Source organism: Ctenopharyngodon idella, chromosome 10 (assembly GCF_019924925.1).
Source record: "Ctenopharyngodon idella isolate HZGC_01 chromosome 10, HZGC01, whole genome shotgun sequence".
Lineage (NCBI taxonomy): Eukaryota > Metazoa > Chordata > Actinopteri > Cypriniformes > Xenocyprididae > Ctenopharyngodon > Ctenopharyngodon idella.
The window spans coordinates 11772602-11794797 of NC_067229.1; the positions used below are offsets into that span (position 1 = coordinate 11772602).

General features: G+C 38.8%; 1 protein-coding gene across 2 annotated transcripts in view; it reads right to left on the bottom strand.

Annotated features, from left to right (window-relative positions):
• hcn2b (hyperpolarization activated cyclic nucleotide-gated potassium channel 2b) overlaps window positions 1–22180 on the bottom strand; it is a 34034-nt gene extending 11854 nt beyond the window's left edge. The window contains exons 1-4 of one of the 2 annotated variants that reach the window (XM_051907950.1): window positions 20584–22180; window positions 15850–16273; window positions 9837–9998; window positions 5689–5907 (exon numbers count right to left, since the gene is read on the bottom strand). In XM_051907950.1, the coding sequence (XP_051763910.1) occupies window positions 5689–5907; window positions 9837–9998; window positions 15850–16273; window positions 20584–21263 (1485 nt within the window). In that variant the 5' untranslated portion in view covers window positions 21264–22180. The remainder of the gene's footprint in view (window positions 1–5688; window positions 5908–9836; window positions 9999–15849; window positions 16274–20583) is intronic. The other variant, XM_051907951.1, reaches the window with a different exon arrangement.
• Window positions 22181–22196: the final 16 nt, after the last annotated feature.

Genomic DNA, 22196 nt, shown 5'->3' on the forward strand with positions numbered 1-22196 from the left:
AAACATAGTTGACACACTCACCAGGGATCTATATTTATTGTGTTTTCTGTGTCAGAAGAATGTGTTGCAGAAATTAAATTATAAATTAAATTCTAAAAAAATGTTTCCATTATATAGTCTGATTCGTCTTAGCACTCAATGATCAGTGATACAGAATGGTGGCTATATTTCACAGGTTAACAAAACTAAAGAAATATTCAATTTTAAAAATCCCCTCTTGTGCCTTTATGAAGCAGGGGGTCATATTAACAGTTTCTATGTTGAATGGCAAAGTGCAGAGGTTAGAGATTGTGTTAATAACACCAGCTCATGACAACACTTGAGCATCTCTCCTATCAATGACAAGCTTGATCTCCTGTCTCCATTTAATAATCCACTGCATTTTTTTTTCTTTAATTTAAATAGAGATGATAGAGATGAAAGTCCATCTATAAGATACTGGACAACACTAAGAGTACTGAGTGTAGATTAAGTGACTAAGAGTATATTTTGCAAAAGTATCATAGATAGATAGACAGACAGACTTTAGTTCTTTAAGCGTTGTGAGGTGAAGCTTAGTTTAAGGTTATTTTGATGTCACGTCACTGAAGCAGTCAAGATCTCATATTCCATCAAACACTTATTGCCAAGGAGGGAGGCTATTTACAGTATAGGGGTGTGCTAAATTTGAACCTTGTGTCACAATATTTCTGAAGCAGTGTTAAAAGTGAGACAGTCTTCTGTGGCCTCTCAGACCTCATATTCCAACATAACTCAACTATATTGGGTCATGTGCACACCAGGATAATGACGTGGGGGAAGGGTGATGCTCCTTAGTGACCTCCCAGCCTGGATGGATGGTGTTGGATGGAAAAGGCATGTGGATAATGACTGTCGGTATGTGCACGGTGACATATGCTCGGCTTGACAAGCCTTGGGTCGATCCTTGAGCTACTAACAGGGGTGCAGTCTGTTGCACTTGTTAGTGACAGGTGCTGTCTGTTGTACAGGCCATTATGCTATTGTATGGAGGGAGTTTTGTTTATTATTGGTGTTTGCTAACGGAAGAATTTACAGCTAGGGATTTTTAAAATCTTTTTTTTGGACATTGATTTTCACTGTATGGACAAAAATAGTTCTTCATAATATTTTGTGTGTGTGTGTGTGTGTGTGTGTGTGTTCCACAGAAGAAAGAAAGTCAAACAGATTTGGAACAACATGAGGGTGAGTAAATGATTAGAATATACATTTTTGAGCGAACTATCCCTTTAAATATTAAACTTAAGTGCATTATAGGTCCTGCACCGTGCATGCTAAATACTGTAGCAATGCCCTAGCAAACATTTAGCCTAATGGCAGCAAGTTTTGCAAATGTTAGCTTGTCACACATTTTCTTAATGATATGTAAAAAAGACTATCAATATGTAGATTGTACATTTTCAAATCAAAGAACCCAGAAGTCCAGAACACATCCCAAAATGGTGCTGATAAACATGGTTATTAAGTGCCAGAGCAAAGAAATGAGGGGTTGAGAAGAAGAGAAGACATGTAGCAACAGAAGAAAGCTTATACTTCCTGTCAGAAGCAGATATACACTATATACAACAGACATGGCATGTGCGTGTTAGCATGCACACTATTACTCATTGTCCCTTTGGCAGTGGGAGGGGAATCATGAGAAGTGCAGTGACTGACTTTAATTAGCTCAGAGTGGAAATCCCTATCATAAACCCATTTCATGAAAACCTTTTGTTTCAGTAATCCGGCCCAAATCCTAATCTAATTCAATCTTAATTAATTACAATTGGATAAGGGATTTATACAATCGCACATAACCGAAAGAAACAACCAGGTGGTCCCAGCATGCCATTTTCCCTTTTCACTTTTTGCATTTCTTTCTGTGTGAGGTAATACATAGCACAATGCTAATTGCAACAGGCAAATAACGCTGAGTTTTGTGAATAAGACACATGTAGCACATGAAAAGAATTAAAATTAATTCATTTAAAATGCAATAGTGGTGCAAATCTTTAGTAAGATAATTTAATCAGGGACTGTGTGATTAACACGACAAAACCATGATTAAACACTCAATATCATGAGAAAATACCACAAATGTGTTTACTTGCACATCGACATTTAGCCACCTCAAAATAACAGTGCCCACATGACTTGTCAAGCTCGACCAACTCTGTAATTTACGCTTTGTCCCTTTCGATCAAGGAAGTCTATTTTCTCCTCTCTTTGGTTCATTCAATCAGCCTTGAAGTAAGACAAGGTGTTAAGCTGAAACATGAAGACAATTACTTGAACCTTGTTGCAATCACTGTTTGAGTCTCCTATTATGTAGAGCCAAGGTCTGTGTATTAGTACTGAAAACACTTCAGGAAACTCAATTGCACCTGGTCTCAGGCTGGGTCATAGCTCAGGAAACTGTTCTCTGTTTATACTCAGATGGAGCTTCTTTCTTCTGTTATTTTATATATATATATTTTAATTTAATTCATTTATTCATTCAAGTAGATAGATAGATAGATAGAAAAAAAGTAGAAAAGGTGGCTGTCACAGGACACAGCTAGCATTAGCTAGCTTAGCACCAATAAGATCTGGTGACCTACAGGTAGATGATCAGATTAACCTGTGTAAGCTTCCTAGCAGAAGTCATCATAGAGTTGATGCAATGTTGCGTAATATATTAGAGATAATTATATTTGTCCTTCCGATATGGCTGAATTGACATATTCTGATCTGACCTGGACAAAAATATTAAAAAATATTAGCTCAGTCTTTGTTGCTTGCTTGTTTTTAGCAATGTTTCTCCATATAGACCCAAGACTTTAATTTCCAAACTATTCATTTTATTTCCGTAAAAATGTAGTATCACTTCCAACCCAAGCTGGCTTACAAATTACAAAGCTCCAGTAAACATGTTGAAACTAGCTATTATTTATGAACTATGTAAGTGCATGTGCTAAATGCATAAAATCCGATCACATTTTCCGCCAGTCCACAGGGTTTTTTCTTTTCTTTTTAATGGGACATGCAGTTCATCTTCAGTCAGTGACATAAAGGGATGATATATTTCCCGTGACCATCTGCCAAAGCATCAAGGTCATCATAGTCACCAAGGAGGGGGGATGAAAGCCTGAGTCCTGTGAACCGTATATCAAGCTTTCATTCCATATGGACATTGAGTCCATCAGCGGATACATTTAAACCATAGGTATCCGACGCCAACTAGGATTATGATGGTTTACTGTTAAGTAATAACCAACGGGATATGAGACCACTACAGCCCTGTAGTCCACAACCCTAAACAAAGATCAGAACCACTTACAATGATTACAACAAAGGTTGTAATTCTTCTGTATATTCTCGTCAAAAAGACTAAGTACTGTAATATATTATTCTGTAAAATCAAATGGTTTCCATACATGATGCAGTCAGTGTATTATCTTTTGTACAGTACATGTTGGAGACAATGTTGCAATCAATATTGTAAAATACTAATCTAACTGGAGACTGTGGTGCCCAATGGTCGACCAATACAGCTCGATCTGTACATCTCAGCAGGCCTGTATATACAACCACAATTCCCTGGGGTGCAGTAATGTTGACAGAAACTGCTCTGAGACTAGTGTCGTTCTACTCCATATGAGCATTTGTTAGAGGTTAGACCTAAACAGGTGCTTGAAAGTCAAAGTTAAGCAATGTAATGCTTGTTACATAATGGCTAATGTCCCGTTCATCTGTCACTGTCTGGCAATCCATTGGTTTCCACATAGCAGGGGAGATGGACATGTGAGGGGACGACGGGGGATCTACACAGGGACATAGTGCTGTTTGTTCATCAGGTTGCATCAAGGCGTGATGATTATTTTTTACATAAGAGATTTTAAAGTACACTCAAAAAAAGTACCCTATGCTTTTTGCAGTGGATTTTGAACATATACTATACATTGTAGGCATTTATGTATGCTAGAAAGCATATTCTGGGTCAATTATGTTGTAAATAAATCCCTGCTATTCTAGAAATGCAAGCACTCAAGGGCCACCACAGCAATCTACTTCTTCCTTTCCACCAGTGAGATCCCCTTCATCTCAAGTATGTACAAAAATCATCAGCTTTTTAATGTATATTTTGGCACAAAGGAGCATCATTACATGTTTATTCTGGATCATGAGGTCAAAAATAGCCTCCTATGGGCCCTTTACCTCATGCAAAGAATGGCTTTTGTTGGCATCTTTAGCACGTTCTACTCCCCTGCTGCCTCAGTGGCTCTGTTATCTGACGGCAAGCAGCTCTGTTGCTAGTGATTAATGAACAGGAAAGTCTGCCGCCTGAGGCGAGATTTGATGAGCTCGACCGAAAGTCCCTTTGGGATTCTCTGCATTACATCATTCCTTCAAATGTTATCATAATAAATATATGTTTAGAGTAAGAATTGAAGGTATGCTCATAATGATGAGCAGGAATACTGTTGTGCTTGATGTTAAAATACTTTTCCTCATGCCAGTTTGAGGTGCAGAGGCAACTATGAGTAAGCCAACCAAAGTAAACCATTGGTAGGGGGACTTCCCAAAGTGTGTAGGCACTGTGGTCAACTTTTGTCTCAACCAATGCCGTGAGTTTGGAACAAGGACTATCTGTTTGAGCAACCAAAGGATGATGTGGGATATGGCAGAAGGAGTGGAAGGACAGTTTGGTATAGTCTATTTCAGAGGTCTTCAATCCTCCTCCTGGAGACCCACTGTCCTACTGTCCCTAATCAAACACTCCTAATCCAGCTAATCCATGTCTTCAGAATTGTTTGAAAATCACAGACAAGTGTGCTGACGCAGGTTGGAAATTATCTTCACAAGAAGTGGGTCTCTAGGAGCAAGACTGAGGATTTCTGGTCTGTTTGATGAACTGCTGAACTTAATTCAGTTCTGTCCATCTGACTGCTGTACCCCATTTCCTGCAGAAGAGAAAGTCCAACCCATTTATCTGACTTGTCTATGTCACTGTCAGATATCTAATGTAAACTGACTGCTGCCCCGGGGATTCTCCAATAATGTAAGAACGTGCAAGCCTTTTTACTTAGGTGGGCACAGGGTTGGCACATTCGTGGGTGGGCATTTCAATTTTTCATGTAACAGCAACAGCAGAAATCGTGAGTCGGGGGCCCCTCACGATTTCTGCTGTTGCTGTTACATGAAAAATTTAAATGCACACCCACGAATGTGCCGAATCAAATTTCTTTGAAATACAATCTCCCAAAAAAGGTTTTCTTTTAAAGCACATAACAATAACAAAATGATGATATATTTTCAAGAAAAATGAGGTTCCAGAAAGTCGCCTGCTCAATGGAAATAGTGCAGAGATAAGAAGTTTGTGACCAAATTGTTTGTGACGTCAAGACACGGGATGCAAACTAGAGTTGCCGGTGTAAACAAGCACCAGATGCCGTGATTAGGAATCAAAGAAGACCGAATTACAGCCGTGGGAGGGACTGACAACTGATCAGATGAGAGGGAGACCAGATTGCAGAGAATACCCAGAATCCTCAGCCGTAGGGATAGTTGGCCTGAGCAGTTTCATCCCCTCAAACAGACGATAGGTACCGACTTTGATCTGGCAAGATCAAACAAACGGTGACACATAAGAAGGTCATCTGCAGGTGTTTCGGTGTGTATGTGTGTGTGTTTCTGGAGCATAGTACCCACCTTCTCCTGGTACTGGCGCCGGGAAGAGTCCAACGACTGTATGAGGGCGGTGGCATGGCCAATGAACATGGCGTAACAGGTGGCTCCCACGATCATACTCAGCATGGTCAACCAGATATCAGACATACTCTCTGGGGCCTGGCGTCCGTACCCGATGCACAGCATATGGCTCATGGCCTTGAACAGAGCAAAGGAGTACAGCTCACTCCAGGAGTCGTTCTGCAAATTGGAAGCCGAGAAAGTGATAAAGAGAAAAAAAAAAAGAGAGAATTTGATTACTACATCAGCACTAGATACACTCTCCTGAGCATGATCTCCTCTGGACACTAATCCTTGTGTCAAAATCTTGGCTCATGGGGGGTACACCTTTAAAAAGCAGCTTGCCAAGTACTGTACGTTGGATAGCTATGTGTGGCACAGACCTGTGATAGATTCATTTTATCACTCTGTCTGTTATTTAAAGGTGGTTAATGGAACCTCTTTTATTGTTTATTGTTCAGCTGGCTCTTGTTATAATGTCTTTCCTCCCCTCTTAAGTATCTGCATAAGACCTCAGCTGCTACGCTACGGTGCCTCGTCTCTCTTCATAAGCTACTGATTTTTCAGGATTGACCTGATGGGTCCCCGTGAAATGTGCTTAACCTGATTTGCATTCACTTCGAGCAGGGTTTAGACAAGGCTATGAAGATCCTGAATCAAAGTCAAGGAGTCCACGGGTGACTTTGAATGACAAAGAAGGGGGGAGTCTGAGGTGAAAATGGAAAACGGGGGTGATAGGTAATCAGGGGAATTACTTTGTGGAGATGAGTCGAGAAGTGGCTTACTGGGGTTGGGATGGAGAAAGCCTCTGTTGAGGCCCGGACGCACCTGACTGCTATCAACAACTGGCAGCTTGGGTGTAAAGACAGTGCTCATAGTGTCATGGAGAAATATAAATGAGATTACAGACTCAACTATACAGTCCTAAGGCAGGAGCAAAGTGTTGCCGCAACCCCAACAATCCTGTCAAGTACAGATGCAAGCAAGCCCGAGAAGACATTGTCTGGAGTCTAACCATTTATTTGAGTAACTACAAGGCTCGGCAGTGTAGAAAGCATGCAGTGTGGGCAGCGTGTCAGAGAGATTTGTTTGCTTAGTTCATGTCTGCTTTCCATCTTCTTTACATGTCTGCCTTCTAAGACTTCCAGACATACCCAGACATTCCATTTTCCTCTGGGTTAACTGGAACATCTCAGTGAGCGCACAGGTAAACAATTAAGCACTGAATGAACACAATAAACTGCTAAAGTTCTACATTATATATATGAACCCTCCTGACACACTCATGGGAAATAAATGTAATTAACACTTCTTTTGTTAACGTTCACTCTTAGATGGAACGGAGTCATAACTTTCACTGCGAGACTGATTTCTCAGGATTTGTACTGCTACATGAACACCAGTAAGCTTACAGAACACAAAGAGTTGCTTGGCAGTGGCACACTTCTCAGTAAAGTGTATGCAAATGAACACACTGAGCTATCGCATAGCCTCGAAGCATTCACCATTTAACACATGCTCTACATTCTGTGGATAAACAGGCATTCACAAATTATTTCCTGTTCCCTGCATTTATGGGAAAAGAAAGAGGAAATGTTTAATGCTGCATAATCTATTTTAACAGACATAAATTGCAGTGCTGCTAGCATGATTTGGAATGAGCTAAATGAAAGATTAGCACACATTAGGGTAGATCCGGTTGAGCAATTGTGCTTTGGTTACATTTGCTTAACTAATGCCCTAAGCGCACATTTAACCTAGTGTTACTCTCCCCCACTGGCACTGAGATGAAGAGACTTAGCTGCTAAGTTGATTTAACCAAGTTCAACTAATATAGTAGTTTTTCTTTACTGTGGGGATTTGTTTTTGGAGAAGTATGAACATGGGATTGTGTGGAGTCTACATTCTGCTGAGGGAAACAAAATACCCTAATATTTACTGTCTATTATGGCATGCTGAGGTATTATAATGGTGCTTATAACTGAATAAATATAGAGAGCTAATTGCTTGTGGCACTGCTTGTTTAATAATTTTTAAGTGAAAGAGCGAACAATTTTTATGGTGGTGCAGACACTTTTAGAAAAATGAATGGGAGAAATTGTAGTGCTAAATATGTCAGTTGTGAGAATTGAGGTCCCAATTTTCAGTTTAAAGAACCAATAACCTTTTCATTGATGTTTACTCTAACATATGTGAACGTTAAATGAACCCACCTAAAACATTTTTGTTTGTGTGTGTGTTTGTATGATTTGGGCACAATTGACAGATGCAACTGTCTGATTAGAAACATAATTTTAAAAAAACAGCTTTGTCTTAATGTGAGATTTCCTCATTTGAGTATATAACAGCTGTGTAGCAGTAAATTGCTCCGTGGGGACATTACCAAGATGCTCGCCAGTGAACTGACCTGCGCTAAAAGGACTTTGGTAAGAGCCCTTGACTGTGAATGTGTAGGACATGTTGAGTCTATATGTGTGTGCCTGTGCATGTCTGGGGATACTTATCTTAACTTTGAATGGCTCCTCGAGCTTTCAGAGCTCATAAGCAAGACTCACACGCACACGTTGAGCATGTACCTGTGAATCGCACATGCTTTATTTGGGATTCTAACCGTGCACAGACGGATTTAAAGATGCTAGGTCATGGATCACAGGGCACAGCTGGATCAAAAGGGATCAAAGGGTGTATTTCAGTGCATTGATCTATCAGAGGCGGGAAACACAGCGGCAGGTGAATTGTGGCTGAACCATCTGTAACTCATTTATGCACGTCAACATGGAATTTTAATTCAATTTGGATGGGATATTGATGAGTCTAGGCTTACATTAATGATCTCAGATGTTTTTTCCAACCACCATTGAAAACAGATATATTTTTTCAGAATCTGACCCTGGATATCTGCAAACAGGAATTGGATCCAACAGATTGGATTCACACTGTTTGAATGTCATCAGACTTTTTTTTTTCAGTGTCCTGGTATGTCCAGTGAATGGTAATGCCACTTTAAGTTTTATTGTATTCTAACAAATGAAGGATGGTTTGTAAATTGTCCAGTGTTTTATAGCACCTTTGCTGAACCAACAGTTTAGTGAGTGTGACTCACAGGCTTCATTACCGCACAAAGAAGGGCCTATTGAGAGACCAGGCAGACACTTGAAATAATGAGACAGATCGTTTAACGCTGCGTCTTTCATTTCAAGCATTCTGCCTTTCGAAAGCTGCTGACCTTGATTGCTAAGCACTGGCAACAACTAGAATGACTACAACTGTTGTGGTAACAGAAGCCAATGAAAAACCTTTCCCCATGTCATGTGATCTCTCACAAGTGACAACATATAAAGACAAGGATGACCAGGCAGGGAAACCCTAAATAATCTGCATTTATTAGATTTATTCAACCCTGCAAGTTTGTCAAACTTTCCACTGGTAAAATCAGTTTGATAAAAAGTGTTGCATTTTTCATACCAAACTGGTTGATGACTATTCACAATCTGTCGCCAATTGTTTACACTAAGGTTTAAAACAAGCCAGACTTTGGTTGTCAGAGTGGTGTTCTTCCCACATGTGAATCCCCAGTATAAATCTTACTCGCAGTTGAAGTTGCCTGATGCTGTACGTGCTTTACTGAGCAAGAGTTCACGATTACTTACTGTATATATCAGTGTAGCAAATGTCCAAACAGTGTCTTTTCTTCAAAACAGACTAAACAGCAGGGAGAACTTCTAGAACAGATGGATGATGGCGAGCAGTAAGGGAGGGGTGACTCGAAGTGCCTGGCAGACTTGGGAAAGTGAGAGGCGCAGGTGATAGAGTCGGCTCCCCAATGTGCCCATGTGATTAACACTGTCAAACACTGATGATATCAGTGGAGGTGTTGGCTTTGTTATTTGCATATTGCGTGGAATTGTCCAGGCATAATTTGAGGACTCAGAGTGAACTTTGTCAGATCCATTTGCTGAATCCAAGATTTAGTTCCTGGACTCAGCAAATAGCTCACTCCTATTTGTGTGTAACAGTAGAAAATGATGCTCAAACTTTGGGCTACACAAATAACTGAGAACTTGCTATTTAGGAAGTTTTGTAGTGACAGAAACCAAGGTAAGACTTACCACCATCTTGTTAAGGGACACCCAACAGTCCGAAGGAAAGTCCTGCAACATGGGCACCAGGAACTGCAGACAGCCATCCCAGTGGCACAGCAGCAGCATCATGCCAATCAGATTGAAGATGCGCATCACCGCACTGGCCAGGTCATAGGTCATGTGAAAGATCTGTCAGTCAAGATAAGAGCTCATTATATTTGAGTAGCAGAAGGACAAACCGGAGGACAAACCGGAAGATATTAAATTATCAGGACTCTGAAACAACGACAGACTCTGAAACAAAATCCCTCATTTTTGGAGGGATTGTCTAAACCAGCTACTGTTTCAAAACCCTTTTGACTTGTAGATTATTTGTGACCTCTAGATTTGTGAATATTAGCACACATATTGCATTGAGATCAGGTTTGTCAGAGCTTTATGTAATGAGTACAGTACATCCTACAAACTTCATCCCGTCAGATTAGATTCAATATCGGTGACTGTCGGGTCAGAATGATACGAACATGTCTGTGAATGATGAAAGTAATGTGCCAAACTGAGACCGAGTTCTTCCTGGCAGGACAAGGGAGGATTGGATAACGGAGAATGTCTCTAGGAGATAGCCGTGTGTGCAGTTTGTTTGTGGTTACAAAGTGGAGAGGACAGCTCTTGGAAAGCGATCTGGAGCCAGCCCAGGATAATGCCTTGTGTGGCTGTGCGAGACAGTGTCAACACTCTCTTCCCATACCAGAAACAAGGCTTGTCACACCTGAGAAAAGCCAAGTGCCCCAAATAGCAACTAGGCCAAAAACAGCGATAAAAGAAGACAAGGCAGAGACACTAACCTGGCTCATGTTGTAAAGTTCTTAGTCGGCATGGGTTGTTTTTTCTAGCTTGAGAAGCAGCAGCATCTTAAAACCGAGACAATGCAAAACATAAAACTGACTGGAGACTAATATTTGAAAAGAAGCATCATGCTTGGAGCTCTCATAAGGTTGGAAGTTATGGCTGTTTGTTTAGCATATCGTTGTCGCCGTGCAGTTCTTGAAAGCCTCTTTGATCAGGGTCACTGATCCCAAAGCAATGTGGAAGCACTTATATGTCTCATTGCACCGCCATTTAAATTTGATGAAATTAATGATCCATACCAAATATCGATACTGCTTTGTCTTCTGGCATGCATAATCACCTGATGTAAGGGTGTGGTCAATCATCAGCTGACTAATGTCCTTGTGAAAACACTGGCTTGTGTAATCCTTTTTGCTTGTGTCTGTACAATATGTTTTCGGAGTAGTTTTTCAGTATTTTCATGCATACCATGGTGTGGTTGTTTGGTCCAAAACAATTTTTTTATCAAATGGTTTCAAACTATGTGAGTGTTTTTAGTGTCTAATTTCATTTCAATTATGCCCATTATAGCACTTCGGCTGACTGACCTTCAACTTCTTTTGGTTTTCTTATTCATTGTCTGACCACAAATATAATTTTTAAATATTTGTTGTCTTAAGTTAATTAATATCTTTTAAATTGTGTTTCTAAAGGCCGTGACACACCAAGCCAATGTAAAAGTACTAGTGGCAACGAAAGTTGACTGTGTTGTTGCCTCGCGTCGGCTACGTTTCAGCCAAAAAACTGTGCTTGAACACACCAAAAGGACTACAGGCAACTGTCTACTAGCACATGCATCTATATCAGCAGGTATCAATAGTCCATTCAAAAAGGGAAAACGAAACTAAGTCTGCAGATATACAAATCGTAAACAAAGCAGTGATTGCTTACCATTTTGAATATCAATCATGCTGATCACTTTTTTCATTCCAGGCAGCTCATGTTGTTATGAAAATATTCGTGCACTGGAATGCTCAGGTAAGATTACGTAAAATTATAACAGCCTTCTGTCTGTGCAATCTTGACTTCTTTGCTGGCTTTCATCACTTTCGATTTTATTCTCGTGCACTCATTCACTAAGCTGAACAGCCAATCAGAGTTCTCTCTCTCACTGATGGCGCTCAGTCGGCCAAAATACTCCACGACACAAACACTAGGCCGGCCAATGCTCAGTGACGGCCAACCATCGGCTTGGTGTGTCAGGGCCTTAAACGTTTTGATTTCTTGGTATTTTACAGTAGTTATCCTGCATTTGGCAAGCTAATGGTGAGCCTGATAGCTTAGCATTTATAGTTTTTTTTACAAAATAAACATTTGATTGTGTTTACTTTGATTGTGTTTTTTGTTTCTTTGTATTTTTAACAACATTACTACTGGCCTGATAGCTTAGCATAGAAGTCATTATTAGCATGCTAAGCTACCATACACAATGTTATATTTTAAACTAAATTTCACTTTCTTTGTTTTTAATTACCCTGCAGTTTGCAAGCTAACTATTAGCTATGGTCAAAAACGTTTTGCTTTGTGTTTTTAGTTTCTTTGTGGTTTTTTTTTAAGCAAGATAACAAACGGCCTGATAACTTTAAGGGTTAGTTCACCCAAAAATGAAAATTCTGTCATTAATTACTCACCATCATGTTGTTCTACACCCGTAAGATCTTCGTTCATCTTCGGAACATAAATTAAGATATTTTTGATAAAATCCGATGGCTCAGTGAGACCTTCATTGCCACAAAGATAATTAACACTTTCAGATGACCAGAAGGCTACTAAAGACAAATTTAAAACAGTTCATGTGACTACAGTGGTTCAACCTTAATGTTATGAAACAACGAGAATACTTTTTGTGCGCCAAAAAAACAAAATAACGACTTTATTCAACAATATCTAGTGATGGGCGATTTCTAAACACTGCTTCATGAAGCTTCAAAGCTTTACGAATCTTTTGTTTCGAATCAGTGGTTCAGAGCGTGAAAGTCACGTGATTTCAGTAAACAAGGCTTCGTTACCTCGTAAGTGTTTCGAAATTTCAATTGTTAACCACTGGGGGACATGACATTGGCAGTTTGATACATGCTCCGAACCACTGATTCGAAACAAAAGGTTCGTAAAGCTTCGAAGCTTCATGAAGCAGTGTTTTGAAATCGCCCATCACTAGATATTGTTGAATAAAGTCATTATTTAGTTTTTTTGGCGCACAAAAAGTATTCTCGTTGCTTCATAACATTAAGGTTGAACCACTGTAGTCACATGAACTGTTTTAAATAGTTTTCTGGTCATCTGAAAGTGTTAATTTTCTTGCTGTCAATGGAGGCCTCACTAAGCCATCGGATTTCATTAAAAATATCTTAATTTGTGTTCCGAAGATGAACAGAGGTCCTACGGGTGTGGAACAACATGAGGGTGAGTAATTAATGACAGAATTTTCATTTTTGGGTGAACTAACCCTTTAACATAACATTCACCACTTGCTAACCTATACTCTTGTTAGCAGAAGGCTGGCAAGAAAAGCCTTTTTATTAGCTAGCACAAAATACGGCCATATTATGACACACTACTATTGCAAATGAAATGCTTTTCTTGTTTGTTAGTTTTTCTTGTTATGGCCAAAAACACAACAGGCTTTTTGATCAGGCTTTATAAACAACAGTTCAAGGGAGGCAGGAGTTTACATGCAGTGTAAAATCAGGGTAATAGGACAACAATCCAAGTAAGCTGTTTATGACCTTTTCTCAATAAAAGAACACAGTTTAAGGCATTTACATTACCTACACGTAATCCAGGTTAAGGGAAAGTGGTGTAAGACAAATGGGTTTCACAACTTGGTCATATCTTTTATGTTGTCTAACTCATGCTTTGTCCTTGCCTGAGTAATCAAGAGCTATAAGGGGGCTAAACAGTGGAGTGGATGTGGCACTACTGTGCAAGGTTGATTCAGTAATTGAGGGCCATGTCTGGCTCACATTACCACTATGTAATCAGGAGCATAATTGTCCCATTTGGTGGTGAAAAGAACACATATAACTGAATCACCAGTCAGCTCAACACCAGGCAAATCGTCACATTGCTGTCACCCTGAACAGCTGGCTCTCTATGTAATCATCCGAAATGTTCACAAAAGGTGGTGTTTTGAAATGTCGGTCATTGTTTTAATGTTAATGCACTGAACTGTTTTTATTATTGTGGTCAGTCAGTTGCTGTTGTTAACGTTTATGATGGTTAATTAATCCAGGCTACGTTAATTAGCCTGTGCACCTAATTAGTCACCCACAACAAAACACCTAGAAGGCAGCATTGGAAATCAGTGAAAAGCTCCATTGATTACATTCTGCCTCTCGCAATTACAAACAAGAAAAGTGACGTCACCAGGTAAATAAACATTTGCTATGTTTGGAATAGCATACTAACTAGCTAATCTTAATATAGGGTATGCACATTTTCTGTCTGCAAAGAATATTTGGATGAGCAACTACATTTGCCGAACTCAGCAGTAAATAAGTTTACTATGTGAAAGACTGTATCCCACAATGCAATGTGCTCGATCTTCTATCTTCAGTGTGACAAATGAACGAGAAGTTTACATTCATATCCTTTTATCCAAAGTGACCTACATTTCAATCAATCAAGGTATGCATTTTATGAGTTTATCCCATAGACTGTAAAACGCACCTTCACTCTCTTCCATTGTAATAAGTGAAGCTGCCAGTGTGCCAATATGACGCTGACATCCTGAGTCTCGAGTATGCGCATAGTGAACTTGGAGCCCGAGACTGCGCAGTAGTGAGCACGAAGTGGAGCCGCGATATCAAGATCCCGCCCACACTCTCGCAGAATTGGTTAATTAAGCAGGACAACTCATTATGTCGGTGTGAAATAAACAGTTCTGGAAATGCAGAAATTAAAGTTAAAGCTCCAATCTCCTCCCAAAGATCCAGAAAAAAGTCAGTTGGTGCTTCAGTGACTACTTCGCTCAGAGAAGCTGTCAATTTCGCAAAAAAAAACAAAACTGTGTTTTTAAAGCATCAAATAACGAACTAAAAACAAAGTTATTTAAAGAACGAACACTTTAACTAACATCAGCGTGATAAAAACTGCCTAAAGCTGGGGACACACTTAACAACTAGCTAAAACATGAAGACTGTTTCCTTCGACTGAAGCAGATTTAAATACTTACACACGGAATTTAAACACCAACTGTAAACACCGACTGAACGCAACTGGCTCTGACTCGGCGCGTTTGGCCATGATCAGTCGTAAGTATCAAATTACATTCATAATCGGCCTTACAATCGTTAAGTGTGGCCCCGGAATAAAATGGCAGAAACCATCTTTGGAAAAAAAATATTTTGACACAATTTTACTGTTTAGTTTGTCTCCCATCCATGGAGAGGGCGGGGTTTATGACATATACTGCATCCAGCCACCTGGGGGCGATCGAGATGCTTTGGCTTCACTTTTCAGGACTTGTGTGGCACGCTTGGTTTATACGTTCACTGGAAATCAAGTCAACAACTTTAGCTTTTTAACATTTAGCTAGCACAGTGTTTTACTCTTTAAGCTACAAGAACGCTCAACAGAATATCAGTCATGATTTCAACATGTTTTTTTAAATATTTTGTCAGACTGCCAAATGCCAGAGGCAGCATCCAAATATTCATACTTCCCTACTATAAAGAAAAACAGTATGTGAAAAGAGTAGTACTGTATATCTGAATTCACAGTATTCAGAAAATGCATCTAATGGACACTCTACTATCCCATAAAGCCACAGGAGAGAAGTCAAGGATTAAGGATTGACGAATGACGGATGTAGTACGTTCAGACTGCATTCATACTACATATTTTTCTAATGGTCATGAAGTAATTTCTTATTCAAAAGAAGAGAGTATGTACTTTCGGACGCAGCAATTGTGTGCATCAAGCAAAAGCAATTATTTTTGAGTTACCAATGCTATACACAGTCAGCCATGATTAATTTAATTTTGTGATCTCAAATGCCAGCCACCATGAAGTGACCTGTTCAACGTAGAATAAAACCAATTTTGAATGAGGAAAAAAAAACTTACTTAATGCTCCTTTGAATGTTTCAATTTCTTCACATTGTCACAATTCGAAAGATCATGTTGGACTTCAACAATGAAGCCCATCTTACCTCTTCCCATTGATGGATGTAACGAATCAGTCTGGACAGTCTAAGTAGTCGCAGTAAACTGAGAATCTTGGTGAAACGCACAATCCGCAATGCCCTGGCAGTCTTGTAAACCTCAGAGTCAATGCCTTTCTCAACGATGAGAAAGATATAATCCACCGGGATGGATGAAACAAAGTCCACCACGAACCACGTCTTCAGGTACTTCATCTTGATCTTTTCAGGGTCCAGTATTATCTCTGTGTTGTCTTCGTAGACAATGCCTGTACGGAAGTTCAGTACCAGGTCCATGAGGAAGAATGTGTCGGACACTACGTTGAAGATAATCCAAGGGGTGGTGGTCTCCTCCTTGAAGAAGGTGATGCCCACAGGAATGATAATCAAGTTGCCCACCATAAACATTAGCATTGTGAAATCCCAGTAGAACCTATGTGGAGAATGAAGGAACAGAATTAAATTACTAAATAATTCAATTCACAAAATAATTTACAGGGCATATGCTTAAATGCATGCACAAAAATGCCACAGAATTTTTATTATTTTATTTTATTTATAAATTATGCTTGTATGGCAATAAAAATAGGCATTTCTGTGTCTCCAACAAATTGTAATTTGAGAGCATTTGTAAATCATAGTCCTCAAGGAGTTGTGTGCATGAATTCATTATTTAGCTTGGTGCGTGGACACCTTATATTAATATGAGGATGTTTTTTGGGAACTATTTTCATTTTTTTGTTGCCATATGTCGATCTTATGTGACATTTTTCATGTATTTGGTATGAGGCACAACCTTATAATAAAGAAATGAGATTCAGTCCTCATCCGTTCGGTGAGACAGGGATACACCCTATAAATAACCCCAGCCTCGACAAACACGCTGCACGCACACGAGAGGAGAGAGGCGATGTAGGCGTAATAAAACAGCTTTCGTGTGATAAAGTGCCTGTTGAATGAAATCAATATTTGTGAGATATTGTACCAATAAATAATAGTAAACCTATGCAAGGTCATCACAAGGACGCTGAGAAAAAGACACAGACGGGACAAAACAGGATGATTTGGCTTACAGATTTTTGAGATTTAAGTGGGAAATTAAGATCTACAGTAAGTAGATTCTCTAAAGGTGTGTCAGTAATTTATTGATTATTTATGCCGTTATGACTGCAGAGCTGTCTGTGGTACAGAAACCAAAACTTCGGAAGCGATCATAACTGAGCTTTCTCAAGCAAAGAATGCAGCTGTAGCTGCTGTGCTCCATCACATGAAGCTCATTTAAATGCAGTGCTCCGTTTGTCTTCTCTGTGCAAATAATAATAGACCACTGGCCTGCACTGCAATGTGTGATTATGAATAAATACAAAGACTAGCTTGAACAAATCCATTATATATTTTTTTTTTCCCCCCATGCATGCACAGAAAAAAATGTGCATGAATGGTCAGCGGCACAATTACCAGAAAGCGTAAAAGAATGCGTAATGATGCTGATGTTGGGGAAAAAAGGACTGTTCTCTTCCTGAGTTATCTTTTTCTATATGACATAGAGTACTTCTCCTCTATTATACATCTAAAATATTCCTTTAAAATATTGTACTGGCTGGGTATATGAAAAATTATATGTTTTATTATTATTTTGATGTTTTTTATGAAACTGTTTATATATATATATATATATATATTTAATGAATGTTTAGTTTTATTATTTTATAGCTAAAATGTTCCATGAAAACATTGAACTGGGTATCTGAAAAGAAAGAATTATTTATTGTTTTTTTTATTATTATTTATTATTTTTATGACTGATATGTCGTATTATATGTCTAAAATCTAATGGTAATGATTTGTTTTATTATTATTATTATTATTATTATTATTATCATTATGTTGTTTTTGTTTTTGTTGTATTTTATTTTAATCATTTTTTAAAAATAATTTTATTTGCTGATACTTTTATGAAAGATTTGTATTTTTATACTGTTATATTAAAATACTGAATTAAAATATTTTAGTGTTTTTATTATTTGTTTTATTTATAACCATCTGATAAGTGAATCAAAAGTTCATTAGCTACTGCCTAAATTGAGGTAGTGATCCTGTGTAACAGCCTTTATTATTAACAGTTACTTTATATAAAATCAACTTGTTTGTCAGTGTATTTGAAGAACACCTTCTTGGCTCCGTGTCCTGGGAGATAATTAAGCACAGACCACAGAGGAGACTATATCATTCAAAGTGCTTGCTGGGAGAACAACAAACAAGCCATTGAACTATATTGTTGAGCTAATAAACAAGACCATTTGTGATCTGGTCCAGGGTCAGTTTTGAGCAGTTTGTAAATTCAACTGTACAGATGCTAAAAAAATCTTGCTTGCAAATTGCACTCCGCTGTTTAACCACTGCTTAAAATCAGTGGTAAGGCTCCACAAGAAAGTTTTATTCCCACTGTTTTTATTGCATTTCATTACAGACTTTATCCTGAGAGGCTGAGGGGATCATTTCTGAACTTTGAAGTAAGTGTCCTGTCTAAATTTCCTTTTGCAGTTTATCCGGCTTTTACGCAAAAGGATTTCCATAAATGTTCTGGTAAATTGCACACACCTGATGACATGAAACACAACAGCTTTAGTCCAGCTGGTGCAAGTGGGCCATTAATGATTAATCTCAGTTTACTAAAAATCAAGTGAATTCGAGCTCCCAATCCTTATTACTAATTATAATATTGTGCATGTTTGATAGTCAAGCCTGTGGGTTGTTCCATGAAAAGGGTGCTGATGCCAACTTGTACTCTGTTGTTATAGGCATTTTCTTAGCACATAAAGAAAAGTGTTTTAAGTTTATTTTTTACTAAACATTTCTTCTTTTTTTTTTAATTAAACTCATTTTATTTTTATTAAACTAATTTCATTTTCATTTTATTTTTAATTAGTGTTTTGCATGTATTCCCTATTGTCTTCTGTTAACATCATATGAAGAATTAAATGATTAAATCAGTTTAATAAAAATATAATAGTTTATAAATTAATATTCAGAAAACTGTCATGATGACATCACAATTGTGTGTTAATAACATCATCTTAAAATGTTAGTTTTGTCAGTAGAGAGCGATCTTAGTCCTAGTCCGATAGTCAACCCTGTTACTGTGGTGTGTACAGTGAACAGCTGATGTGATTCTGAACACTAAATATTTGTGAATGAATAAATAAATAGCAGCACACCTTGTAGTGTTATGACCTAGAGCTCAATGACTAAACAAACATTTAAAAAAATAAAAAATAAAAAAAAACATTTTAAAAGTTCATTTAGCCATTGTGCTGTTGGTAATAACATTTTTTGAATTTAATGCTGAAACGTTAAAATGTCAACTCTGTTATTTTCAGGAAAAAAAGTAACAGAGTTGACATTTTAGAGTTTGTTTTGCCATTGTGCTCTAGGTCATAACACTACAAGGTATTAGAAAGAGAATTTAATGCTAAAATGTATTCATTCATTCACAAATATTTAGTGTTCAGAATCACATCAGCTGTTCACTGTATAGTCACAGTAACAGGATTGACTATTTAAGGTCGTCCTCTACTGACAAATGTAACATTTTAAGATGAAGTTATTAACAAACAAGGTTGGACTTATGTGTGTACTTTTAGTAAAAATTGCCACCTTGTTTAATCACTGCATCTTAAAATGTTACATTTGTCTGTAGAGGATGAATTTAAAGGGTTAGTTCACCCAAAAATGACAATTCTGTCATTAATTACTCATCCTCATGTCTTTAAGACCTTCATTCATCTTTGGAACACAAATTAAGATATTTTTGATGAAATACGATTGCTTTCCGAACCCCCATAGAAAGCAATGCAATTAGCACTTTCAAGGCCCAGGAAGGTAGTAAAGATATCATTAAAGTTGTCCACATGACTACAGTGGTTCAACCTTAATTTTATGAAGCGACAAGAATACCAATATTCAACAATTTCTTCTCTTCCGTGTCAGTCTCTGATACTGTTCACTTTGTAAACACAGTTCAACGCTTCCAGGTTCTACATCAGAACGCCGGCTCAGTATTGGCCGGCTCCTGCGTCATCATCACATGCATGTGTCGTGCTGCTCACGTGAACAGCGTCGAAGACTGACACGGAAGAGAAGAAATTGTTAAATAATGTCATTATTTTTTTTGTTTGTTTGTTTGTTTTGTGCACAAAAATATTCTCGTCACTTCATAACATTAAGGTTGAACCACTGTAGTCACGTGGACTATTTTAACGATGTCTTTACTACCTTTCTGGGCCTTGAAAGTGGTAGTGGCGTTGCTGTCTATGGGGGTCAGAAAGCTGCTGTATTTCATCAAAAATACCTTAATTTGTGTTCTGAAGATGAACGAAGGTCTTACGGGTTAGGAACGAAATGACAGTGACTAATTAATGACAGAATTTTCATTTCTGGGTGAACTAACCCTTTAAACGGTCAGCCCTGTTACTGTGACTTTGTACAGCCCTTTACTGAACATGGGATATCTGAAAAAAAACTGATACAAATATCAGCATTAAATTCTATTTTATATAGGCCTACATTTACCTTGAGGTGGTCAAATATTTTATTTATTTATTTATTTTTTGTTCTAACAAAATGTTTGGTATTTTCCAGAAATGCATCTTTTTATACCAGAAAAGCCAGCCATTTTATAGAATTCATGTGCATTTGCAACCAGGTATTGAGTGTCCATTGGTGTTACTCCATCGTCCCTACCTGAAATCACTGTATGGATGAATAATCCAGTTGCCAGCCGATTTGACTCGTTCCTGCTCCTTTTCCACTGCCTTTTGGCTCCCAAACATACGCAGAGAGAATTTGTTGACCCCAGGCTGTAGCATGGAGCTAAATTGCCTCTGCATGTAAGTTTGATTGTCCCTGGCTTCCCCATCATCTGCCGTGATCTGGCCATCCTCAAACTTGGGAAAGCCCACAGAATTGGCCGGCTGGTTCGGGGTCGGTCCGTGGACAGGGGGGGCGTTGGAGAAGGAAACTCTGGAGTCCTTCTTGTCAGCGGGAGCAACGGCGGTCGGGGCAGGAGTGACCGAGCCGTCCATGCTGGAGGTGCTGGAGTGACATGCAGATGCTGGGAAGCCTCCACCTGTCTGCTTCTCCTGCTTGGAGAGGTTTGAGGACAAGCTCTCGTCTCTTCGGCAGTCTCCGTTGATAACGCATCTCATTCCGGTGCCATCCTCGCCGTCAAACCCGCTCCTGGAATCATCTCCGTGACAGAGGAGCGCGGCGGATTCCGTGCTGCGTCCACATGAGACCGAGGCGAAGTCCTTGTTGTTGGAGATCCTGCTCGTTGCTCCCCCTCCTGGTGTTACAGTCTTCATCTTGTAGGAAGAGTCAAGGATCTCTTTGTGGTCTTCATCGCCGTCCTCCGCTTCGTCCATGACAGCGTTGCTTTGAGATGAACCCTGACGCAGCCAGATTGCGAAAGCGCAGACGTGGGCAGTTAGTAGCTTTACTCCGCGTCCCAATGTCACCAGACAACTACATCAGTCGCGTTGCTATGGCTGCACTCGTTCACTCCCTTACCTGGTAACGCATCCTAAGCTCTGTGTTCCTCGTCTCACGTAATGAATGGAGTCATGAATTAAACTATGTCAAGGAGAAATCAGCGGAAAATGGGCCGAGATGCGTTTTATTGTGCGGTTCTCGGAGTTAAATATACAAATGTAGGTTAGTAGCATGTAGTAGTAACCTATGTTTGATGATGCATTCCCCATCTGCACATTTCTAAAAAATGAGGATGTCTAAATTATGAATATCAGGTGTTCTTACAGGTTATTCCATTTGACCTGAACAAAAAGTGTAATCAAAAGGTCAAACTGTTTTTTTGTTGTTTACTTTAATTTAAAGACCGTATACACATTCAAATGTCAAAAGTTTTTCCAAGTATTTCAAACATATTTTCTCAAAATTGCTCCACTGCTAAAGAAAATGGTAAGAGATGCCAAACTATTTCAGTTTTTTAATGATTAAGACTATTTAGTTATACCACAGACATCTAACACTAAGCCACACACAAAAGGCACCTTTAATTCAGAATTTGAAAGATATTTATCATCATAGAAATGCATTGAAATCTTTAGCTTAGATCTGGACGAGCAAAATACATTATTCGCTTAGTATCCCTGAAGCATTGGAGAGCATTCACATGGACTTTGTGAATAGTAGTAATAATATGGATGACTATAAACACATGAAGGTTTAAATGCAGTCAGATTTATATTCTGTAGTGGCTTCGTTTCCAATATAACAATGCTGTGAGCTTTGTCACGTAGAGCCGCTCCCTACAACTGAACCGAATAAATGAGTAAACT